Source organism: Patella vulgata, chromosome 1, assembly GCF_932274485.2.
Source record: "Patella vulgata chromosome 1, xgPatVulg1.2, whole genome shotgun sequence".
In the NCBI taxonomy this organism is placed as follows: Eukaryota; Metazoa; Mollusca; class Gastropoda; family Patellidae; genus Patella; species Patella vulgata.
The window spans coordinates 16,968,998-16,989,377 of NC_065879.2; the positions used below are offsets into that span (position 1 = coordinate 16,968,998).

The 20,380-nt window shown below is 37.4% G+C and overlaps 1 protein-coding gene across 2 annotated transcripts; it reads left to right on the forward strand.

Moving 5' to 3' along the window:
- Window positions 1-686: 686 nt before the first annotated feature.
- LOC126826948 (coadhesin) lies at window positions 687-20,380 on the forward strand. Of its 2 annotated transcripts, none has more exons than XM_050556108.2 (6): window positions 687-777; window positions 15,450-15,530; window positions 16,268-16,299; window positions 16,776-16,967; window positions 18,729-18,920; window positions 19,980-20,380. In XM_050556108.2, exons 1-6 carry the CDS (start codon window positions 701-703, stop codon window positions 20,333-20,335), a joined length of 930 nt encoding a protein of 309 aa, XP_050412065.1. In that variant the 5' UTR covers window positions 687-700; the 3' UTR covers window positions 20,336-20,380. The 2 variants fall into 2 exon arrangements, with proteins under 2 accessions (XP_050412065.1, XP_050412074.1); XM_050556117.1 differs by lacking the exon at window positions 687-777 and adding an exon at window positions 10,449-10,556.

Here is a 20,380-nt window from a genome sequence, read left to right on the forward strand (position 1 = left end):
TGACAAGGAAAGCTGTCTAGTCGTTCGGATGGGACGAAAAACCGAGGTCCCGTGTACACATTGGCGTGCACGTAAAAGATCCCTTGACAGTTGGAATTCGATATAAGAGTAGGCCGTAGTGCCGCTGTCCGGGCAAAATTTCCCTCATAGCACACTGTATGGCGTATGCCTGTCTTCATTAGCCCAGGTTAGGAGCAGAACAGTAGGACGTTAAACCCCATTTCATTTCATTTCATTTATATATGTCTGAGAAAAGTGCGTTACAATAGTTTTTCATATAATATATGCATAAATTTCACAATCACAGATTCGCTATAACATTATATATAATTATGCACAATACAAATTCCAGTAGACAACTGATCAGGATACTTGAATAAATAGTACAAAAACACAGAGCACATTAAAGGGCAGCCATTCAAGACATTGTCTAGTCGTCGGATGATATGGAAAGCCGAGGTTATGTTGACGTGCACGTAAAAGAATCCTTGGCATTTGGAATTCGAAATAAGAGTAGACCGGGCAAAATGTCCCCCATAGCATATTAACGAATTAGTAGAAATCTTCATACCAAAGTCACTTTAAGGTATATACTATGATTGAGACGGGAAATCCAAAAAAGGCAAAAAGATACGCCCCTATTCATTTTAGAATATAAAGGTAAATAAAATTAACGAATTCAATCATTTCACGTTGAGCAATGGAAGTATTCAACCAACTGGTTCTTGTGTGTTGTATTGTTGTTGCTGTTAAGATTGAAGAAGCATCAGCATCAACGTAAGTTTTGACATTATAAACTTTCTGTGTACAGAATAATGATTTTGTAATTCCTGTTCACTATACATAGATGTTTAGTTATATCTCCTTCTTAGAATCTTTGTACGAATAAAAGAATGATTATTATTATTTTTGAAACACAGAAAAAACCGATATAATATTACCTTGACGATTTACCTTGACAGCTACTTAATTCGTTTGGACTCATTGCTATTCAAATATATTTTTACACATAAAGATTTAAGTATTTGGTCTAGTCGGAAATGAAATAAAGAATAAAATGTAACCATTACAAATTCTAGATTACATGGTGATGGCTATGGATAAATAGTTGTCTTTAGTATAAATGGAGTTTAACGTCCTACTGTTCAGCTCCGACTGGGATAATGAAGACGGGAGTCTTTAGTATAACTTGGTTTTTAAATTTAGATATTTTACATCAATGCAAGTGCAGTATACCAATACACTTAATAATAATAATAATAATTTATTCTTATATAGCGCATTACAATATACAAATAAAATCTCAACGCGCTTTACAATGTTGTTGGTAGAATGTTGAAGTAAATTATTTCAACATTGCTAAACATTTAGAATTGGTTGTAATATTCTTTAAACAAAAACGTTTTTAAAGACGCTATAAAAAACTTATCACCATTTGTTTTTGCATTGTTTACTTCGGATTTTATGTTACTTGTTTGTATTCAAAAAATAACAAAAATAATTTTGATATCCTGTCCAAAGTGTTATTATACTAACTAGAGATCTCCATCCGTTTGTAGAACTTAATTTCTCATATTACGTGATTTGACTAGATCATTTGACGTGATTTGACTAAGTTTTATGACGTGATTTGACTAAATCTTATGCCGTTATTTTACCAGAGCATATGACGTGATTTGACTAGATCTTATGCCGTTATTTTAACAGACCATATGACGTGATTTGACTAGATCTTATGACCAAAAACATAGAACTAAATATTGCCTGGGTAATCAAGGCTATATTTGTCGATTCGTGATCGAACAAAATGTTCAGAAAAGTGAAAGAGTTATTAAAGTTGTCAATTCTTTCTCATACAACTTTACAAAAATACATGGACTGTGTTGGGCCTCAGTGGGAAAATATATAGATAACAAACAATATATAAGTGACAGATTTCTACATGGTGTTATTGGTAGTCATTGCATCCTCACAACGTCGGTTTTGTTTCAGTGAAAAATTGCATACATTATGCCTCTTTAAATATACATTATGCAAGAGCTAAATCCGTCTATTGCAGGACTTTCTTTAGGCTTGAAATGTTATCTAAATTATTAATTATACATTAATTAACTTATCCAGACCATAATCAACGCTTGATGGCATGACTAGCTATGGAAGGATAACGTTGCCAATATTATTTCATTGTTCACGGTGCAAACTGCAAATGTCAGTAGTTCAAAATATGTATTTTAGTTTTACAATTTGCAATTTCCGTTGCTCAACAATACTAATGTTACGGTGTTAAAATACAGAATACACTTTTCAATAATACAAAATACAGTATAATAGTTATTACACTTCTGCATTCTGCATTTTGCATAATAGACAAATGCATAATAGAACCTTGCATACTAGAACATATACCTTATATGGGATCTACGACGTACGTCATTTGCATACGGAAAAAATCCGGACTATGACGGAAATTAATGATTTACTTTTTTTTTTTTTTTTTTTTTTTTTTTAAAAAAAAACCCAGTTTATTAACCAACAACATACATATACATATATATAAAACATGCATATATAAATCATGAATATAAGTATAAATATAAATCTGTAGATAATCTAAAAACTAGGATTGAATAAATATTACCTATATAGAGAACATAACGAAATGTATATTATATATATGAATAAATATTTTTAATGATTTTGTTTTATCTTCAGGATGTTGTGTCCGTCTTCTGTGTTGTATATTATCTTAGTTTTCATTTCGATGTATGAAGTATAACTTCTGGTATTTGGAACACTTTTTTTGACCTTACATGAGTAGATATAGTATTTTGATAACAATATAAGTAAATTAACAGTATTTAATTCTTTTTCATTTTTTAAATTCTCATGTATAATTATACCTAAGTGTTTAATTATACTAGTAAGATTAATATATATATTATTATAGATTAATATTTCATGTAGTTTCTGCCATACTAATTGAGCATATTCGCATTGAATGAAGAGATGATCGATATTTTCAATTGTAGAATTACAAAAATCACACAGTAATGAGTTAGATAATTTCATTTTATATAATCGATCGTTAAGGTAAATTACATGGTGTATATATCTAAAATGAAATGTCACCATTTTTGAATCTCTAGTTATTCTTCGTATCTGTGTAAAAATGTGTTTAACTTGGTCTTCTTCTAGGGCAATACTATAATTTTTTTCCCACCTGGCAATAGCTGGTGGTTTTGTGTAGTTCTTTTGTACAAGTTTTTTATAAATGTCTTTTGAGGTTATATTTGATATATTTTTTTTGTATAATTTTTCTAAAAAATTATCCAAATTTACATTTAATCTATTGTCAAAAATTTTAGTATTCCAACTGTATTCCGTTTCCGATATTGTTTCCTTTACCTTTTTAATGTTAACCAAAATTTGATTGATCTCCATTAACTTGATAAGATCATTATCATATTTGGAAAGATTGATGTCTGCGATATCCTCAACAAATAAAATGTTATCGTTAATTAATATATTCTTGATTGAAGACTTATTGTTAATTCTTAGATTATGGTTATTCCAAATCAATTGATTTCTTAAGGGAACCAATCCGTCAATATAGCACGTGTATATGTTATACCAGTTTTGAAATAGATTTGTATAAAAGGGTGTCGAGATAATGTCTCTAATATTGAAGTTAGATAACGGTATTAAATATCCATTCTGATTTTGTAGGATATGTTCGTAAATAATTTTCCATGGTTGTTCTTGTTCGGAGTATATTTTTTTTATCCAAAAGATACTCTGGCTTTTCAACAATTCATTAATGTTTATCATATTTAAACCCCCCATTTCAAATTGTTGGGAAATAACATTTCGTTTTATTTTATCTGGGCCTGACCACAGGTAGTTATATATAATCGTATTAAACTTTGAAATGATATACTCTGGAATATTTATCGTTAATGTTGGGTACAGTATTTTAGAGATACAGAACGTTTTTATAACCTGGATTTTGCCTATTAATGTTAAATTTCTTTTTTTCCACCTATTCAGTATTGTTTTGATATCCGAAATCCTTTCTTCATAGTTGTATTTATTGCTTAAACATTTATCATTTGTGAAATAGATTCCCAAAATCTTAATTTTTTCTTTCTGTAAAATTATTCCGAATTCATTAGCAATGGATTGTATATTTTCAGTTTTACGCGATACATCATAAGGTCGAGGTCATTAGAAGGGGACAGTACTCGATTTTGTTAGTCTTCAACGTCCAGGCTTTATAATGTAATCAGTTAGACGATTAGAGGATACTGAAAGATAATAGTCTGGTTTAACGAGACTATTCTTATTTGTTCTCATCGGTAAAAAAAACCGATATTTCAAGTGAATCAATTTCTTGACAAAAATTAACTTGAATATCTTATTTAATTGACAGATCTCTAAAACCCAGTGGCCCAGCCCCCCCCCCCCCCCAAATTCTCAGTGAAATAAAAATATTTTTATTGATATTATTAAGACAGAAGACCTGTCCCCCCCCCCCCCCCGTAACCCCCTTGCAGGTCATGCCTACTGCATTCGATGTGGGCGGCGCTACCGCCAACACTCTCCGCAGCCAGTAAATTTAACTTACCATGAACACATTTGCAGAAAGTTGGGCCCCCCCTAAAAAAATTTTTTGCACGACGCCCCTGCTAAAACCCCTTTTTTGGGTAACCGAGCGGAATCTCTCACCAGTATTCTAGCACCCGGATTCGAAATGAAGTTAGCACACTTATTCCTAGTGCCAATAAAAACCTAGATATAATTATCACGAAAATAATTGTTACCTTTATATTAGAAAATAAAATTTTAAGACATATTAATGCCAAGTATATAATAATATGTAATAGACCCCCCCTCCAAAGAAAATTTGTTGAAATAAAAAGCTAGTTTAGAAGTTATTGTGTGCGCAGTGAGCCTACCCTAATTAGTTTCCCCACATATTTAGTACGTTTACGGTAATATATCGCCAAAAGCCAGCATAGAAGGCTTCTGAATTTTTGTATTCTCGTAGTTTATTCATCCCTCGACTCTGTGAAATACAAAACATGTTGCCACCAAAGCTGGTTTGGGTGCTTTTTGATGCTACGTGGGCGTACCCCTTGTTTATTGTACCCACGAACCCGCCTCGAATCCGGTGCTGGGAACTTTTCGGTGGTATAACTCGATACTCCAACATAGAAAGTTAATGAAATTTGGCATGTTTATACCTTATGCATCTGTCGATTTGGTGAAATAAAGTTCTTGGAGCCACCAAAGCTAGTTTAGAAGTTATTGCGTGCGCAGCGAACCTACCCTTACCCAATTCCGTCACATATTTAGTACGTTTACGGTAATATATCTCGAAAAGCCAGCATAGGAGGCTTCTGGATTTTTGTATTCTAGTAGTTTATTCATCCCTTGATTCCGTGAAACAAACAACATTTTGCCACCGAAACTGGTTTGGGTGCTTTTTGATGCAGCGTGGTCTTACCCTTTGTTTTTTGTACCCACGAATCCCGCCTCGAATCCGGGTGTTAGGAAATTTTCGGTGGCATAACTCGATACACCAACATAGAAAGTAAATGAAAATTGGCCTGTTCATATCTTATCCATCTGTCGATTTGGTGAAATAAAGATCTTAGAGCCACCAAAGCTATATTAGAAGTTATTGCGTGAGCGATGAGCCTACCGTAACCCGATTCCCCCATGGTTTTAGTATGTTTACGGTGATACTTCTCTAAAAGCCAGCATAGGAAGCTTCTGAAATTTCGTATTCTAGTAGTTTATTCATCCCTTGATTCCATGAAACAAAAAAACATTTTGCCACCAAAGCTGGTTTCGGTGCGTTTTGATGCAACGTGGATGTACCCCTTTTCTGCGTGCTCTGTTAGCCTTGTGTGTGATATTTTTTTATGTTTACGGTAATAGGTTTTTTTTTCATGAGGGGGGGGGGGGGGGTCTATAACATATATACTTTGCATCAATATGTCGTTTTCTAATATAAAGGTAACAATTATTTTCGTGATAATTATATCCAGGGTTGATTGGCGCTAGGACAAAGAGCGTTTGCTGTTGCTGCCGCTGAAAGATGGAATGCACTTCCAGTTGATCTCCGTTTTGTGACTTCTTTATCAATCTTCAAATCTCGATTAAAAACTCATCTTTTCAACCCCCCCCCCCAAAAAAAAAAATAAAAACCAAGAACAAAAAACATAGAGCCAAAAGACTTTTGTATAGTTGTATGCGCTATGAGCACGATTTGTGGATTTGGCGCTATATAAATGGACATATTATTATTATTTATTATTTATGAATATGTGTGCTAACTTCATTTCGAATCCGGGTGACCTTATGGCTTTATCGCGTAAATCATTAATTTCCGTCATAGTCCGGACTTTTTTCCGTATACAAATGACGTTCGTCGTAGATCCCATATAAGGTATATGTTCTACTATGCAAGGTTCTATTATGCATTTGTCTATTATGCAAAATGCAGAATGCAGAAGTTAATGTGCAAAATAACTATTATACTGTATTTTGTATTATTGAAAAGTGTATTCTGTATTTTAACACCGTGACATTGGTATTGCTGAGCAATGGAAATTGCAAATTGTAAAACTAAAATACGTATTTTCAACTACTGACATTTGCAGTTTGCACCGTGAACAATGAAATAATATTGGCAACGTTATACTTCCATAGGACTAGCCAGCGATATTTTCTGCATTAGAATCATATCTGCTGCTTAACGCTCTAGATAATTAAATCAAAAAATGGATAATGGAGACTATGTTTTTTTTGTCGTACTGACTTTAGTGATAATGATCGAGGCTAGACCCAAAATTCAATCGTTAAAATCTCGGTTCAGAGTGGATCAATTTGACTGAAATTTTCAGCAAATTCCCTTCACATTATTTAGTTTTTAACTATGATAGTGAGATCTACAAGCTCTCTATCTAATCTCCCATATGTATCTTTAATTAAAGTTCACAATATATATCTAGTCATACGGAAATGGTGTGAGACAAAATATATTTAGCTTAAATTGAAAGGCGCATTATTTTTATGTTCTTATGGAGACGGTGGGAGGGAGAAAAAATTAATGTAAACAGTTTTTAAAGGGCTTGGAATGTTTTTCGCGCTTTCTCCGTTTACTTTTTTGTATTCAGTATTGTTTTTTCTCTGTTTTTATTAATGGTAATTAGGACATATTATACCCTAATTTTGTAGTCAATACACCTCAGTTCTTTCGAACGCGTATAATGTTTCTCACTGTAACATAGGCTATTTAGTTGTAGGCTACTCGTATTCCTTTACAATTCCCGAACTAATAGCTATGTTATCTACAGACACGTGAGCAGTAGCGTCAAATCAGAGGTTGTGACTGAGAAGTCAGCCCTCCTCACTACTTTCATGAGTCCCTATGGTCGATTCTGTTACAACCGACTACCCTTTGGGATTTCCAGTGGTCCTGAACATTTCATGAAGCGCATGTCCAGATTATTACAAGGCCTTAATGGAGTAGCCTGTCTCATGGATGATATTGTTGTGTACGGGTCATCATATGCTGAGCATGACAAGAATCTTAATCTTGTTCTTCATAGACTTCGTAAACATAAACTTACTTTGAATAAATCAAAATGTCAGTGGCGTACTTCAGAGATCGGATTTCTAGGACAAGTAGTCAGTATCGATGGAATCAAAGCAGACTATGGCGAAATATCCGCCATCAAAAATTTCCCACAACCTAAAAATGTTGGTGACATAAGGCGACTTTTGGGAATGGTCAATCAGCGGTCGAAGTTTATAGAAAACTTGGCTGCTGTTACAAAACCTTTGCGAGCTTTACTTCGTTCTGGTTCATTGTGGATATGGGACACACCCCAGGAAGAATCATTTCGAGCAATCATAAAAGCTTTAACCAACAGTCCAGTTTTAAGTCTGTATAATCAGGAATTGGAAACTATAGTGAGTGCCGATTCATGGATCTGTCATACTACAACGACATTCAAGTGGATGGAAACCCGTTGCGTACGCATCGCGTAGTTTGACGAACACTGAGCAAAAATACCCCCAGATTGATAAGGAAGCCTTCGCGACAGTTTGGGCATGTGAAAAGTTTGAAGATTAACTACTTGGCTTACCAAAGTTTATTATAGAAACCGATCACAAACCCTTAGTTTCATTATTAGGAACTAAAGATCTAACTAATCTACCAATTCGCATACAGAGATACAGAATGCGACTTATGCGTTATTAATATTCGATAGTTCATGTTGCTGGTAAGAATTTATCCACAGCCGATTGTTCATCAAGAGCCCCAAGGTCTGGGCCCTTATTCACGAAAACTTAAACTAAGATACAATCGAAATTTTAAGAAATACTGCAATTCGATTGGCTGACCAGTAAAATAAATTTGCATATATCCAATGAAGTTGCAGTATTTCTTAAAATTTCGGTTGTAACTTAGTTTAAGTTTTCGTGAATAAGGGCCCTGAACCGACTGAAAACGATATTGATTTCCAGAATTCTGTTACGTCATATGTAAACTTAGTTGTGTCAAATTTTCCCTCCTCAAACAAACGTTTGCAAAAGATCCTCACTGAACAGTTAAATAATGATGTGTGTAAACAATTGTATTCCCATTGCATGCATGGTTGGCCTCGAGAAATTAAAATGGTAATCCTGCCGTAAAACCCTGCCGTAAATACAGAAATGAGATTTCTATAAATGACAATTTATTAATTTGTGGATCCAGAATTGTAATCCCTCAACCCTTACAAACTGATATCTTGGGTAACATCCATGAAGGACAACTTGGCATTACAAAGTGCCGTGAGTTAGCTAAACTTGCCGTTTGGTGGCCAGGCATTAGCAAGAGTATTTGTGACTTTATTAAGAACTGCGATGTGTGTTCTGCGAAAGCTATAAATAAACTTGAACCGTTGAATCCTACAGACTTCCCTTCAAGACCATGGTGTAAACTTGCATCTGATCTGTTTGAATTTCAAGGTGCACATTACCTACTTGTAGTAGATTACTTTTCTCGTTATATTGAAGTAGCAAAACTCGCAAGCCTAACTTCATATAACGTGATTACCCATCACGGAATACCTGAACTATTAATTAGTGATAATGGTACCCAGTACTCCTCTGCAGAATTTGCTTATTTCGCGAAATGTTATGGATTTAATCATCAAACAAGCAGTCCACTACATAGCTCTGGAAATGGGGAAGCTGAACGAGCTGTCAGAACCGCAAAACAACTTATGGACAATAAAGATCCATATATAGCATTTTTAAATTACAGAAATGCACCCTTACGTAATGGATACAGTCCTGCAGAATTACTAATAGGACGAAGCCTTAATTCCAAACTACCTGTCATATCATCACAGTTACAGCGCAAATTGGTTGATGTGAATAAGCTAAAGTCATGTGAACATAAATTACGCGAACAACAAAAAGTCAATTTTGATAAAAGACATTCAGTGAAAAATCTACCAAAATTGTGTGAAGGCGATTCAGTATTTTTAAAAGTCAGAAATGAAAAAAGGTGTTGTCATGCGACAAGTTTCTCCTCGTTCTTATGCGAATGGAACTTCAACGGGCAACTTTCGACGAAATCGTTTTCACATAAATAAACTGCCAAATGCTGAAATTAACAAAAGTATGGTAAATGAGAATAATTCACACCCTGGTGATAGTATTTCTTTAAGGAAGTCAAAACGTGTAATAAAGTTAACATCCCGTTTTCAAGACTGACATTAAAAACTAAAACATTTGAACATTTATCAAATATAATTCTTTGTCAAAACGTGTAATAAAGTTAACATCCCGTTTTCAAGACTGACATTAAAAACTAAAACATTTGAACATTTATCAAATATAATTCTTTGTTTTCACATAGTACATATGATGTGTTTCTCTCAATTTAATACCTAGATTTGGTATTTCTATTTTTAGTTTTTAATGGTAGGGGGAGATAAGTATGTATAAATTGAAATGTTTCTTCTTTTCCTCTAATGTATAAATAAGTTTTTGTTTCTGTAAGTTTATCCAAAAACTTAGGAGGGGAGATGTACAGCGCATTGGACGTTTACAGCTGGCCCCCCGGATCCATTCACTTAATCTAATATATAAGTTTGTGATTTCTGCGTAGCGTGTCTTGTCCGTAGATTTGTTTTGTGTACGATGCATTCCCCCTACACTTATTATTAGATAAGTCTAGACGTTGACCATAAAATTATAAAATAATGTTTGTATAGCCGCCACGAAGCACAAAAATATAATAAATCCACAACAATGAAAACAATAAAGTCATACCAAATCCCGTAAAACAAGGCCATAAATTATCTAGATTAATACATCCCATGTTAACGTTGTAATATAAAAGGTAAATCAAATTAAAGAATTCAATCAATTCACGTTGAGCATTGGAGGCTTTCAACCAACTGTTAAACTATGAAGTTGTCTATCCACTTGGTTCTTGTGTGCTGTCTTGTGGTTGCTGTTAAGTTTGATGAAACATCAGCATCAACGTAAGTTCCCGAACACATTCTTTTAAAACCTAAAATTTAAACATACATTATGCAAGAGCTAAATCTGTCTATTGCAGGTCTTTCTTTAGGCCTGAAATGTAATCTAAATTATTAATTAGACATTAATTAACCTATCCAGACCATAATCAACTCTAGATGGCATCGCTAGCCTCCGATCTTCAGTGGATTGTGAGGCCGATTTACTGCATAATTTTCCTTCACGATTTAAAGATTAAATGGATAATCGAGACTATGCTGTTTATCGTACTGACTTTAGTAATGATGATCAAAGCTAGGCGGAAATTCAATCGCTTTGTTCTCGGTTCATAGTGGATCAATTTGAATGAAATTGTCAGCAAATTGCCGTTACATTATCTAGTTTTTAACTATTATAGTGAGAACTGCCAACTCGTTATCGAATCTCCCATAATGTATCTTTAAGAAATTAAATGAAATGGAGTTTAGCGTGCTAATGAAGACGGGCGTACGCCATACAGTGTGCTATGAGGGAAATGTTGGTCACGTACTCTTATATCGAAATCCAACTATCTAGGGTTCTTTTACGTGCACATCAACGTGTACACGAGACCTTGGTTTTTCGTTCCACCTTAGCGATAGACACTGTCCTTCCCGGTGAACGTTCTCGACCAACACCGGGATCGAACCCCGGGCCTCGGTGATCACATTGCTGATGATATTGTACATTGTGAATTTGGGGGAGGGGGACGTTTCACCAGAACACTGGCATGTATGTACGAACAGTTCAGCAGACTTGCAAGATAGTTATGTGATTTTTAAATCCGTTTGTATACCAGTATGTAAAATGAAATGAAATCGGGTTTAACTAACCGGGGATAATGAAAGCGCTTACTAATATGTAAAGCTGCTTAGTCTCTACTGCTCATGGACATTTATCTTTGATAGGAAAAATGACCTGAGCAGGCCCGGCGGAGTGGAGTGGGGGGGGGATAATTTGGCCGCAAGTACTCTTTTCTCCAGGTTACTGCTAGTCTGGAGGCTCAGCGCGGGGGGGGGGGGGTACCATCCTAGGACTTTAGGCTAGGGTCCAGGGTCTCCTTACCAAGGGATCAGTATTGAGCATAACAGAGTTTTCTTCTGAAAGTCATCGTTCTAGAAGTCTCTTTGTTTTTAACGGCATAATTACGGCATAGACCGGAGGCTCGGCGCAGGGGTGGGACTGCGCATTCACTTTCAGTGCAAATGAACTCATTTGACATTTGACCCCGAATATCTCGAAAACGCCCCAACGGCGGACTGATTACCACTCGGCATCGTATTCTACGCAAAATTTCACTCTAGAAAAGTTGGGTCTGGTTTTGTGCCCATTTGGTGGACACCCCCCCCCCCCCCCCCCACGCTGAGCCTCCGGTCTATGCCGTAATTATGCCGTTAGATACAAAGAGACTTCTAGAACGATGACTTTCAGAAGAAAAACCTGTTATGCTCAATACTGATCCCTGGGTAAGGAGACCCTGGACCCAAGCCTAAAGTCCTAGGATGGTAGCCCCCCCCCCCCAATCAAAAATTGCTTCCGCCGGCCTTACTGAGGACTTAAATTAGAACTTTGATCAGAACTTGCACCAATTTGTCATCGTCTAACGGTGGGTTAAGTTGCCCAGGTGTTTCAACTACAACTTAGGGTCACCATATTGCCCAGTAATTTCTGTAGGTATTTATTATAACAGAGAATGAATGGGGTACAGGACCCTTACAAGCCTATGTGGCTTCCCTGGGCAAAAGTTAAAAGTTTCAATGACGCCCGCCCACCCTCTGGCATATTGTAACTTGAATTTTTTTTATGATTGAAGAAATTTTAAAATACAATTTTTATATTTTGAACTAAATAACTACTTATTAAATCAACTTATATTTAAAATTTCTATGTTTATTTTCCCTTCAACTCTCCATTTGATCGAAAACCCCTATAATATATGTTCACTTTGCATGCCATTATATAAACATAAATTGTGCCTAAAATACAATTATTGATTTCGCTCCGCTTTGAACTTGGTTGTTTTTCATTTCTCACATCTCTTTGTTGGAAATATTGTGTGAATATATGAAACTGCAACAAAGAATGTAACAAACTCTTTTTATGCAACGAATGTCATTTCTAGTCGACTTTGCATTGTATTTTTGTCTGTACACAATCGCTTGAATGTGTCACCAAATAATATTTTGCTGTCCTCGATACGCTCGATGAGACTTTGGTTTGGCTGAACCCCACCCCCAACCCTTTTGAAAAATCGTGTATCCAACCTTGTAAGAAGCCTAGTTCTGGACAAAACACCTCGTCCCAAAAACATGGCAATTTAAAATAAATACGTTTTGGAACTCCAGACAAACGTGGCATTTTGTTTTTACCACGTTTTTGCCACGCCTGGACAAAAATGCCGAACGAGGCATTCTGAGGTTTATAGCACACATTGCACTGCGTATGCCCGTTTTCATTATTCCACTCGGTGTAAAAAAGTAGGACGTTAAGCCCAATTTCATTTCATTTCGAAATATGATTAGGCCGTTTTGCCGCATTATGCCCGTCTTCTTAATCCAGTCGGTCCAAAACAGTAGTACGTTAAACCCCATTTATTTTCGTTTTAAGACTTAATAAAAAACCAAATATTGAATTTAGAAAAAAATTATTTATTTGCTTTAAGATATAAGCCGTTTATGTGGCTTGTCAAATTGTTTTCGTTTCAAAGGCTATAAATATTTTCTAATATATAGTTTTACATGTTTATGCTTTAAAATTTAACAGTCTCATAAAACTGGAATGAGTTGCCCCTGTCTTTGCGAGGAAGTCTTAAAAACACGGCTTCTGGAGAATACACCCTTTTATTACATTAAGGGGACAGTAAAAAGTTTAGTTTTTAGTGAAACATTTAGATTTATTTATTTTCAAGTGTTTTTCTGAGCAGAACAGTAGGACGTTAAACCGCATTTTAATCACTTCAAGTGTTTTTGAGGCTTTATGTGGGGTGTGGGGGACAGTGATAAGCATTGTTATCTAGTACTTCATCTTAGTTTCTGACATACACTGTTTTTAATAAATAATTTCAAAAATAAAAATTCCAGAAAGCTCCCCGAACAAGCAGTCCAACCGTGGTCATAGGCGTACCGGCTCGATGACAGTTAGGGGGGAGGGGGGGCAGAACCCGAAATGGCCGAAAAAATTTCGGGTTTACAGACAGCGGCGTCGGTCTTCCTCGAGAGGCCAAGAAGCAGAGCTTACTTTGCATGGACCCCCCCCCCCCAAAGAAAATTTTGGAATATTTGACGGCTGCAAACACGTTTTCCTGCTATTTCAGTCCTTGAACAAAGTGGTCTATTAAAGCCTAATTAAGATGGCTGACTCGAATTCCAATCAAAAGATCAATCGTTTACAGTTCACGAAGACGGGACCGTTAGCAGAAAATTTTGAAAATTTAACTGCCGCAAACGCGTTTTCCTGCTATTCCAGCCTGTGAATACAGCAACTTCAATTTGGTCCAATATAGCCCACCTGGCTGACCCGAATTCCAAACAACCAATCAATCGTCGCGGAGTATGGAGGCCTCACCCTCCCGCAGAAAATTTTGAAAATTTAACCACCGCATATGCTTTTTCTGCTATTCTAGCCCGTGTAAGCAACTCCAACAGTATCCAATGTTTTTTTTAACCTAAATCCCATTTTGAATTCCGACCATTCAATCAGACTGTTGCAGCTGCATTCACAAATAATAATCGATGCCCGAAAAATGTCGCACAAAGTAGAGTGGCTCCAGACAAAATGTTTTAATCCATAGTCAACTCAGTACAAATTCGTGGGATATTCAATTAAAAGATAAGTAAAATTAGTGTTTTATTAGGGCTCGGTGACAGGGAAGCAAAACTAGAAATGCCCGAAAGAAATTCAGGTTTACAGACAGCGGCGCCGGTTTTCTTCGAGAGGCGAAGAAGCGGAGCTGACCTTGTAAGGCCCCCCCCCCCCAAGAAAATTTTTGGAATATTTGACGGCCGCAAACGCGTTTTACTGCTATTCCAGCCCGTAAAAATAGTGTTTTATTAGATTCGGGCACTTTATTTTGCCAAGTAGATGAAATAAATTTCTTTTTTCACTTTACCCGTTGCCCGAATAGTCAGCTTGCCCGAAAGTTAGGGGGGCAGCTGGCACCCCTGCCCCCCTGGGTCGTACGCCTATGACCGTGGTGGGTTATTCTAACTTTACACTTACAAAAACTTTTATCCTTTCCAACTTACAATCAATCCCAATTCAGCGGTCATGGAATGACCTTCGGGTTTTCTCTGTGTCCTTGGGCTTCCTTACACATTTAAAGACGCCTACGTGCAGGCGAATTATTGAAATAATTCTGAATCATGTTTTGTGTCGAGTGGACGTTAAACCCGATCTCTTTCTCTATCATTGAGTGAAATGGCGTGGCTTCTATCCCAGGTACTTACAGGCAAATTATTAGGATATGTTATTCCCAAAAGTGGGCGTTAGGGAGAGAAAGAAATGGGGGTTAACGTCCACTCAACACAAACTAGGTCATTTCGGGACTAACACATGGTTCAGTCTTATTTCAATAATTCGCTTGCACGTAGGGGTCTTTAGCAGTGAGAGGAAACCCGAAGCACCAGGAGAAAACCCACGTACAAGCGGGGAATCGATACCACGCCACTTGACTCAATGAAAGAGTCACAATTCGGCCACCCAAACCCCTTTGTGGGCGTTAGCACTTAATCACAACTTGTTCCTTTTGGTTTGCCGATAAACGCTTCAAGTTTTCAATGAATAATAAATCTTTCATTGTATACGTAATGTAACTGTAATCAATTTGATCCGTGAAAAAAAAAGAACCCATGCGAATCATAACTGTGTAATATTTGTAGATGCAGCTATTCCTGCTATACACAACAGAAATATACAATCACCTGTGGATGGCTGAACTGGAGTCGATGTTCTAAATACAGGTAATTCAATTTTCATACGCTGTGATTCTTATACAGAGCTTCTGACACAGGCAACCAGCACGCATGTGTACGTAGCTTGGAGGACTCGGGTGCGCCAAAAGTGTTAGGCGGGAAAAGTTCCAAACAACTAGACATCTGCCCTTGTCAGGTCCTCCGGCCTGCATCACTGACAATGGGGAACCATGTCGGGAAATCTGGATGAACTTTCTCGGCCAATACAGGGATCGAAGACCCGACCTCCAGGCTAGCGAGCCAGCGTCTTACCCACTTAGTCACCGTGATCCCCCAACTGTTGTTAGACGCCATGTCTGTCACCTTAACTTCATTGTGGGAGGGTCCATTTTTCAGAATGTATTTATCACTACTTATTGTACATTTACCATACATATTGAGGCCTGAGTAAATTCTTAATTATTTTCTGTCAACTTCTTTTTACGCCGTTTAATTGATGAGTCTTTGGTACGCTGACACCCCTCAATGTTTGGTCAAGAAATACCAACCGCTCCCTCAATATGCTGGCAGATAGAAGTCAGGTTGAAAGTTAGTGATACCCGGACACCTTTGCCCAGTGCTTGCCCCATGGGTGTTTTTGTGTAATCCAGTATTTTTCTAGTAAGATTGACTGTCTATACTTTCCATATATACCAAATTTGCTATTCTTTTATTGGGAATAACCACCCGATAAATACTCTTGAGAGGAATTATCTTTAAATATGATTTATATTTCTTTCTTTCAGATCTGTACTTTCCACATGTTATAAAATCTGTCGTAAGTACATGAGTTTATACACGAGTTGTTTTTTTTCAATTCGGTACGTCAGTGACTTGTATGGGTCGATCACTAACTGGTCTAATTTCTGCAGGCTATTTTTTTTATGTTAAACTTATAGTTTGCCATTTTATGAAACTGAATTTGTGGAAATGATAATGAATCCCGATGACCGCATAGTATCCTACAGTATTTCACAGGCAATTGCAATATCTGCCGAATCCGTCTTTGTACACAATAGTATTATATAAATATATGGCATATCTCCACATTATGAACATACAATTATAGGAAACTGTAGCATTTGTTAAATTATTTTAGAAAAGGTGGATTAAATCCGGTACGGAAGTTCCAAGATAGCTGAAAATCGAAACGGTTCATACTTTTATGATCCCAATGCTTCACACCTTGATCGCGTGCACAAGGTTCGTGCTGTAGTAATGGTATTAAACCACATTTCATTTCATTTATTTAAGCCGTTAATGGTGGTTGGTCAGACTATGTAGAGACGGGAAGAACAGCTTGCTCGGCTACTTGTGGACCTGGAATTCAAGTTAGAACTTTGTCCAGAACCTGCACAAACCCCTCTCCCGCCCACGGCGGGTTAACTTGCCAAGGTGATTCAACTACAACTGAGGAAGTTGACTGTAACACCCGGCCTTGTCCAGGTAAGAAAAAAATGAATAAATGAGGTCGTATTAGAAATTTGAACAGAACCTACACAAATCCGCCGCCGTCTAATGGTGCGTTAACTTGACAAGGGGACTCAACTACAACTGAGGAAGTTGAGTGTAACCTCCAGCCTTGTCCAGGTAAGAAAATGAATAAGTGGAATGTAACACCCAGTCTTGTCCAGGTAAGAAAACAATGAATGAGTGAAGTGTAACATCAATTCTTGCCCAGATCGAGATTACTTGAAGTATGTTTTTATTCCAATGCTGGGTGTCGGGCGATCATATTCCCTGTCGCGTACAAACTCGAGACTACGTCGATAACAAGTGGTTATGACTGTTAGGCGACATTGGGGAGGAACGATATTTTACACGGTGTATCTTTAAGTAAAATCACGAATGTTACACGTAAAATAACAACTCTCTTGGGTAGTTTCATAGAAGCAATTCATTCAGAATAAAATATAATGGTTTTACTTTTATTGTTGTTTAAACATCAAATTGATTACTTAAACAGGTGGGGGCGGGTGGATGGCCGAATGGTTAGCACGGGCGCTCTGTATCATAACGTCTGTCATAGAATCAACTGGCTTGGTTTCGTGCGCTCTGTATCATAACGTCTGTCATTGAGTCAACTGGCGTGGTTTCGATTCCCCGGTTGTACGTGACAAGGAGTACGGTCGCCTGTCCAACCCTCGGTTTCCTCCCACTGTTAAAGACCCCTACGCGCAAGCGAATTACTGAAATAAAATTGAACCGTGTTAGTTCCGAAATGACCTAGTTTGTGTCGAGTGGATGTTAAACCCATCTCTCTCTCTCTCTCTCTCTCTCGCTGAAAGAACCACATGTTGGCTTCAACTTTCATATCTGAAAACACCGTGTCCAATATGACAAGTTATTAATTTCAAAAGCAAAATAGATTATCTAATCATCTTGTTGTTTTTCTTCGAGGCGACGATTATGTTTGATACGACGTCACAATTCCAAGATGGCCTTGGTGACTTCATGTTTGGTTTCTTTAACTTTTTTGTATATTTTTTAATGCTGGGATTATTCAGATATAGAGAAGGCATCCATCTTTCACGTTGAGAACTTACATCAGTTGAGAGAGAGAGAGAGAGAGAGAGAGAGGGAGAGATAAATGGGGTTTAACGTCCACTCGACACAAACTAGGTCATTTCGGGACTAACATTATGGTTTAATTTTATTTACATAATTCGCTTGCGCGTAGGGGTCTTTAGTAGTGGGAGGAAACCGGAGGACCCGGAGAAAACCCACGAGGTTGGACAGGCGAACCTACTCCTTGCCACGTACAACCGGGGATTCGAAACCACGCGAGTCGACTCAATGACAGACTTTATGATACAGCGCGCGCACGCTAACCATTCAGCCATCCAACCCCCCACACATCAGTTGAATAACACTATTTATCTCTTTTATCGGGATGTATGTTTAGTTTGATGCATCGTTTGTGGTTTTTTTTTGTTTGTGGCAAAGATCAACAACGGTCGAATACATTACTAAACCAAGTGATAGTATTGCACCATAGTAAATCCTGGCTTGGTTAAATTTCGTTAAAGCATCAGATTTTTATATTTACAAAAAGTTGGTACCAATTGTAGTTTCTTATATTTCTCTATTTAAACCAAGATGTCCCCCAGATTTTGATATTTACCAAAATTCGTGCCAACTGCAATTCTCATAATTCTCTTTATAAACTAAAAGGATTATGTTAAACTCTTTTTAAACTGATTTCAGTAAATGGTGGTTGGTCTGACTGGTCTGAATGGGAAGAATATGACGAATGTAGCGCCCTCTGTGGTACCGGCGAAATGGACCAATGGAGATCAAGAACGTGTAATAATCCCGCCCCTGATTTTGGAGGTGCTGATTGTAGTGGCGTTAGTCTGGAGAACAGAACTATCGACTGTAATACTGATGACTGTGGAGGTATGGTATCATTGATATATGTTTAAACATATGGTGGTTCAGTGAGTAAGAGGTTCACTCGCTAACGTGGAGGTCCCGTGTTCGAAGTCAGTATTGGTTGATAAAGTTCCCCATTGTCAGTGGTGCAGGACGGGTAACCTGGCCAGGGACAACGTATAGTTGTTCCGATTGGACAGAAAAAACGAGACCACGTGTACACACTGACGTACGCACAAAAGACCCCTTGACAGTTGGAATTCTATATAAGAATAGGCCGTAGTGCCGCTGTCCGGGCAAAATATTCCTCATAGCAAACTGTATGGCGTATGTCCGTCTTTTTTTTTATTAATCCAGTCTGCGTCAATCCCCATAAAACTTTATTCATTTCATTATATCCTCCGTCTCAAACACACAGTAAATGGGAACCACGTGGCTTAGTTAACTCGGAGGTCCCCGGCGTTGGCCGAGAAAATTCAGTGCGATTATCCGGCGCGGTTCCTCCTTGTCAGTGTTGTATAACCGAGGGCAAGGGATAACGTATAATTGTACGGATGGGACGAAAAACCGAGGCCCCGTGTACACATTGGCCTGCACATTAAAGGTCCCCTGACAGTTGGTTTTCGATATAAGAGTAGGCTGTAGCGCCGCGTCCGGGCACAATTTCCCACATACCACACTGTATAGCTTATGTCCGTCTTCCTTAGCGCAGTCGGAATAGAACCGTAGTACGTTAAACCCCATTTCATTTTCCAAAATAAATAGACGACACTCACTAATTACTTTTGAAAAAGCTTCGACCAATCAAATTGTTTATCACTCGGCATACCCTGAGTAGCAAACGTCTATGTAATAAAACTATACACTAAGTTTCACCATTCTCCCCGAATTAAAGTTATCATGTTCCAAAGCATTAACAAATCAAATTCCTCAGCTCTGATCTTGGCCTAATCGGAAAACAAGCCTATCAGCGAACTCAGACACGGAACTCATTTAATGTATCACTATAGTGATAATCAAGACTATAAATATGACAAAATATGGATGTCGCTAATTTTAACTGTTCAAATACTGTATTTTCAGACCGATGTCCACTAAATGTTGTAAAATATCTAGAGCATCCAAACAACAACAAAAGATTTTACCAATGTGATAACGGAGTCGCCAAACTACAGAACTGTCCACCTACTACGATCTGGAGTCAGGCCGACTTGAACTGTGTTTCGGAGAATGTACCAATTCCACCAGAACACGTACCCGCTCCACCAGACGATGAGTGTAGCAACGGCAAGCATCTCACACCTGACCCAACTGATTGTACTAAGTTCTATAAATGTGATTCCGGTCGACGAGTTGGAGAAGCTTTTCCTTGTGGGCCTAATCTGGCCTTTAACCCGAATGGCTACTGTGATCACAAATACAACGTGCCCAATTGTTAAAGTCCGCGCGTGCTATGTTTTGTGAAATATAATTTTCTTATAACC

Coding starts and splice junctions, on each gene's coding strand:
- LOC126826948 (XM_050556108.2), top strand. CDS start 701: ATGGAAGTATTCAACCAACTGGTTCTTGTGTGTTGTATTGTTGTTGCT. Junction 15,531..16,267: donor AGTCGATGTTCTAAATACAG/GTAATTCAATTT, acceptor TCTTTCTTTCAG/ATCTGTACTTTCCACATGTT. Junction 18,921..19,979: donor TAATACTGATGACTGTGGAG/GTATGGTATCAT, acceptor CTGTATTTTCAG/ACCGATGTCCACTAAATGTT.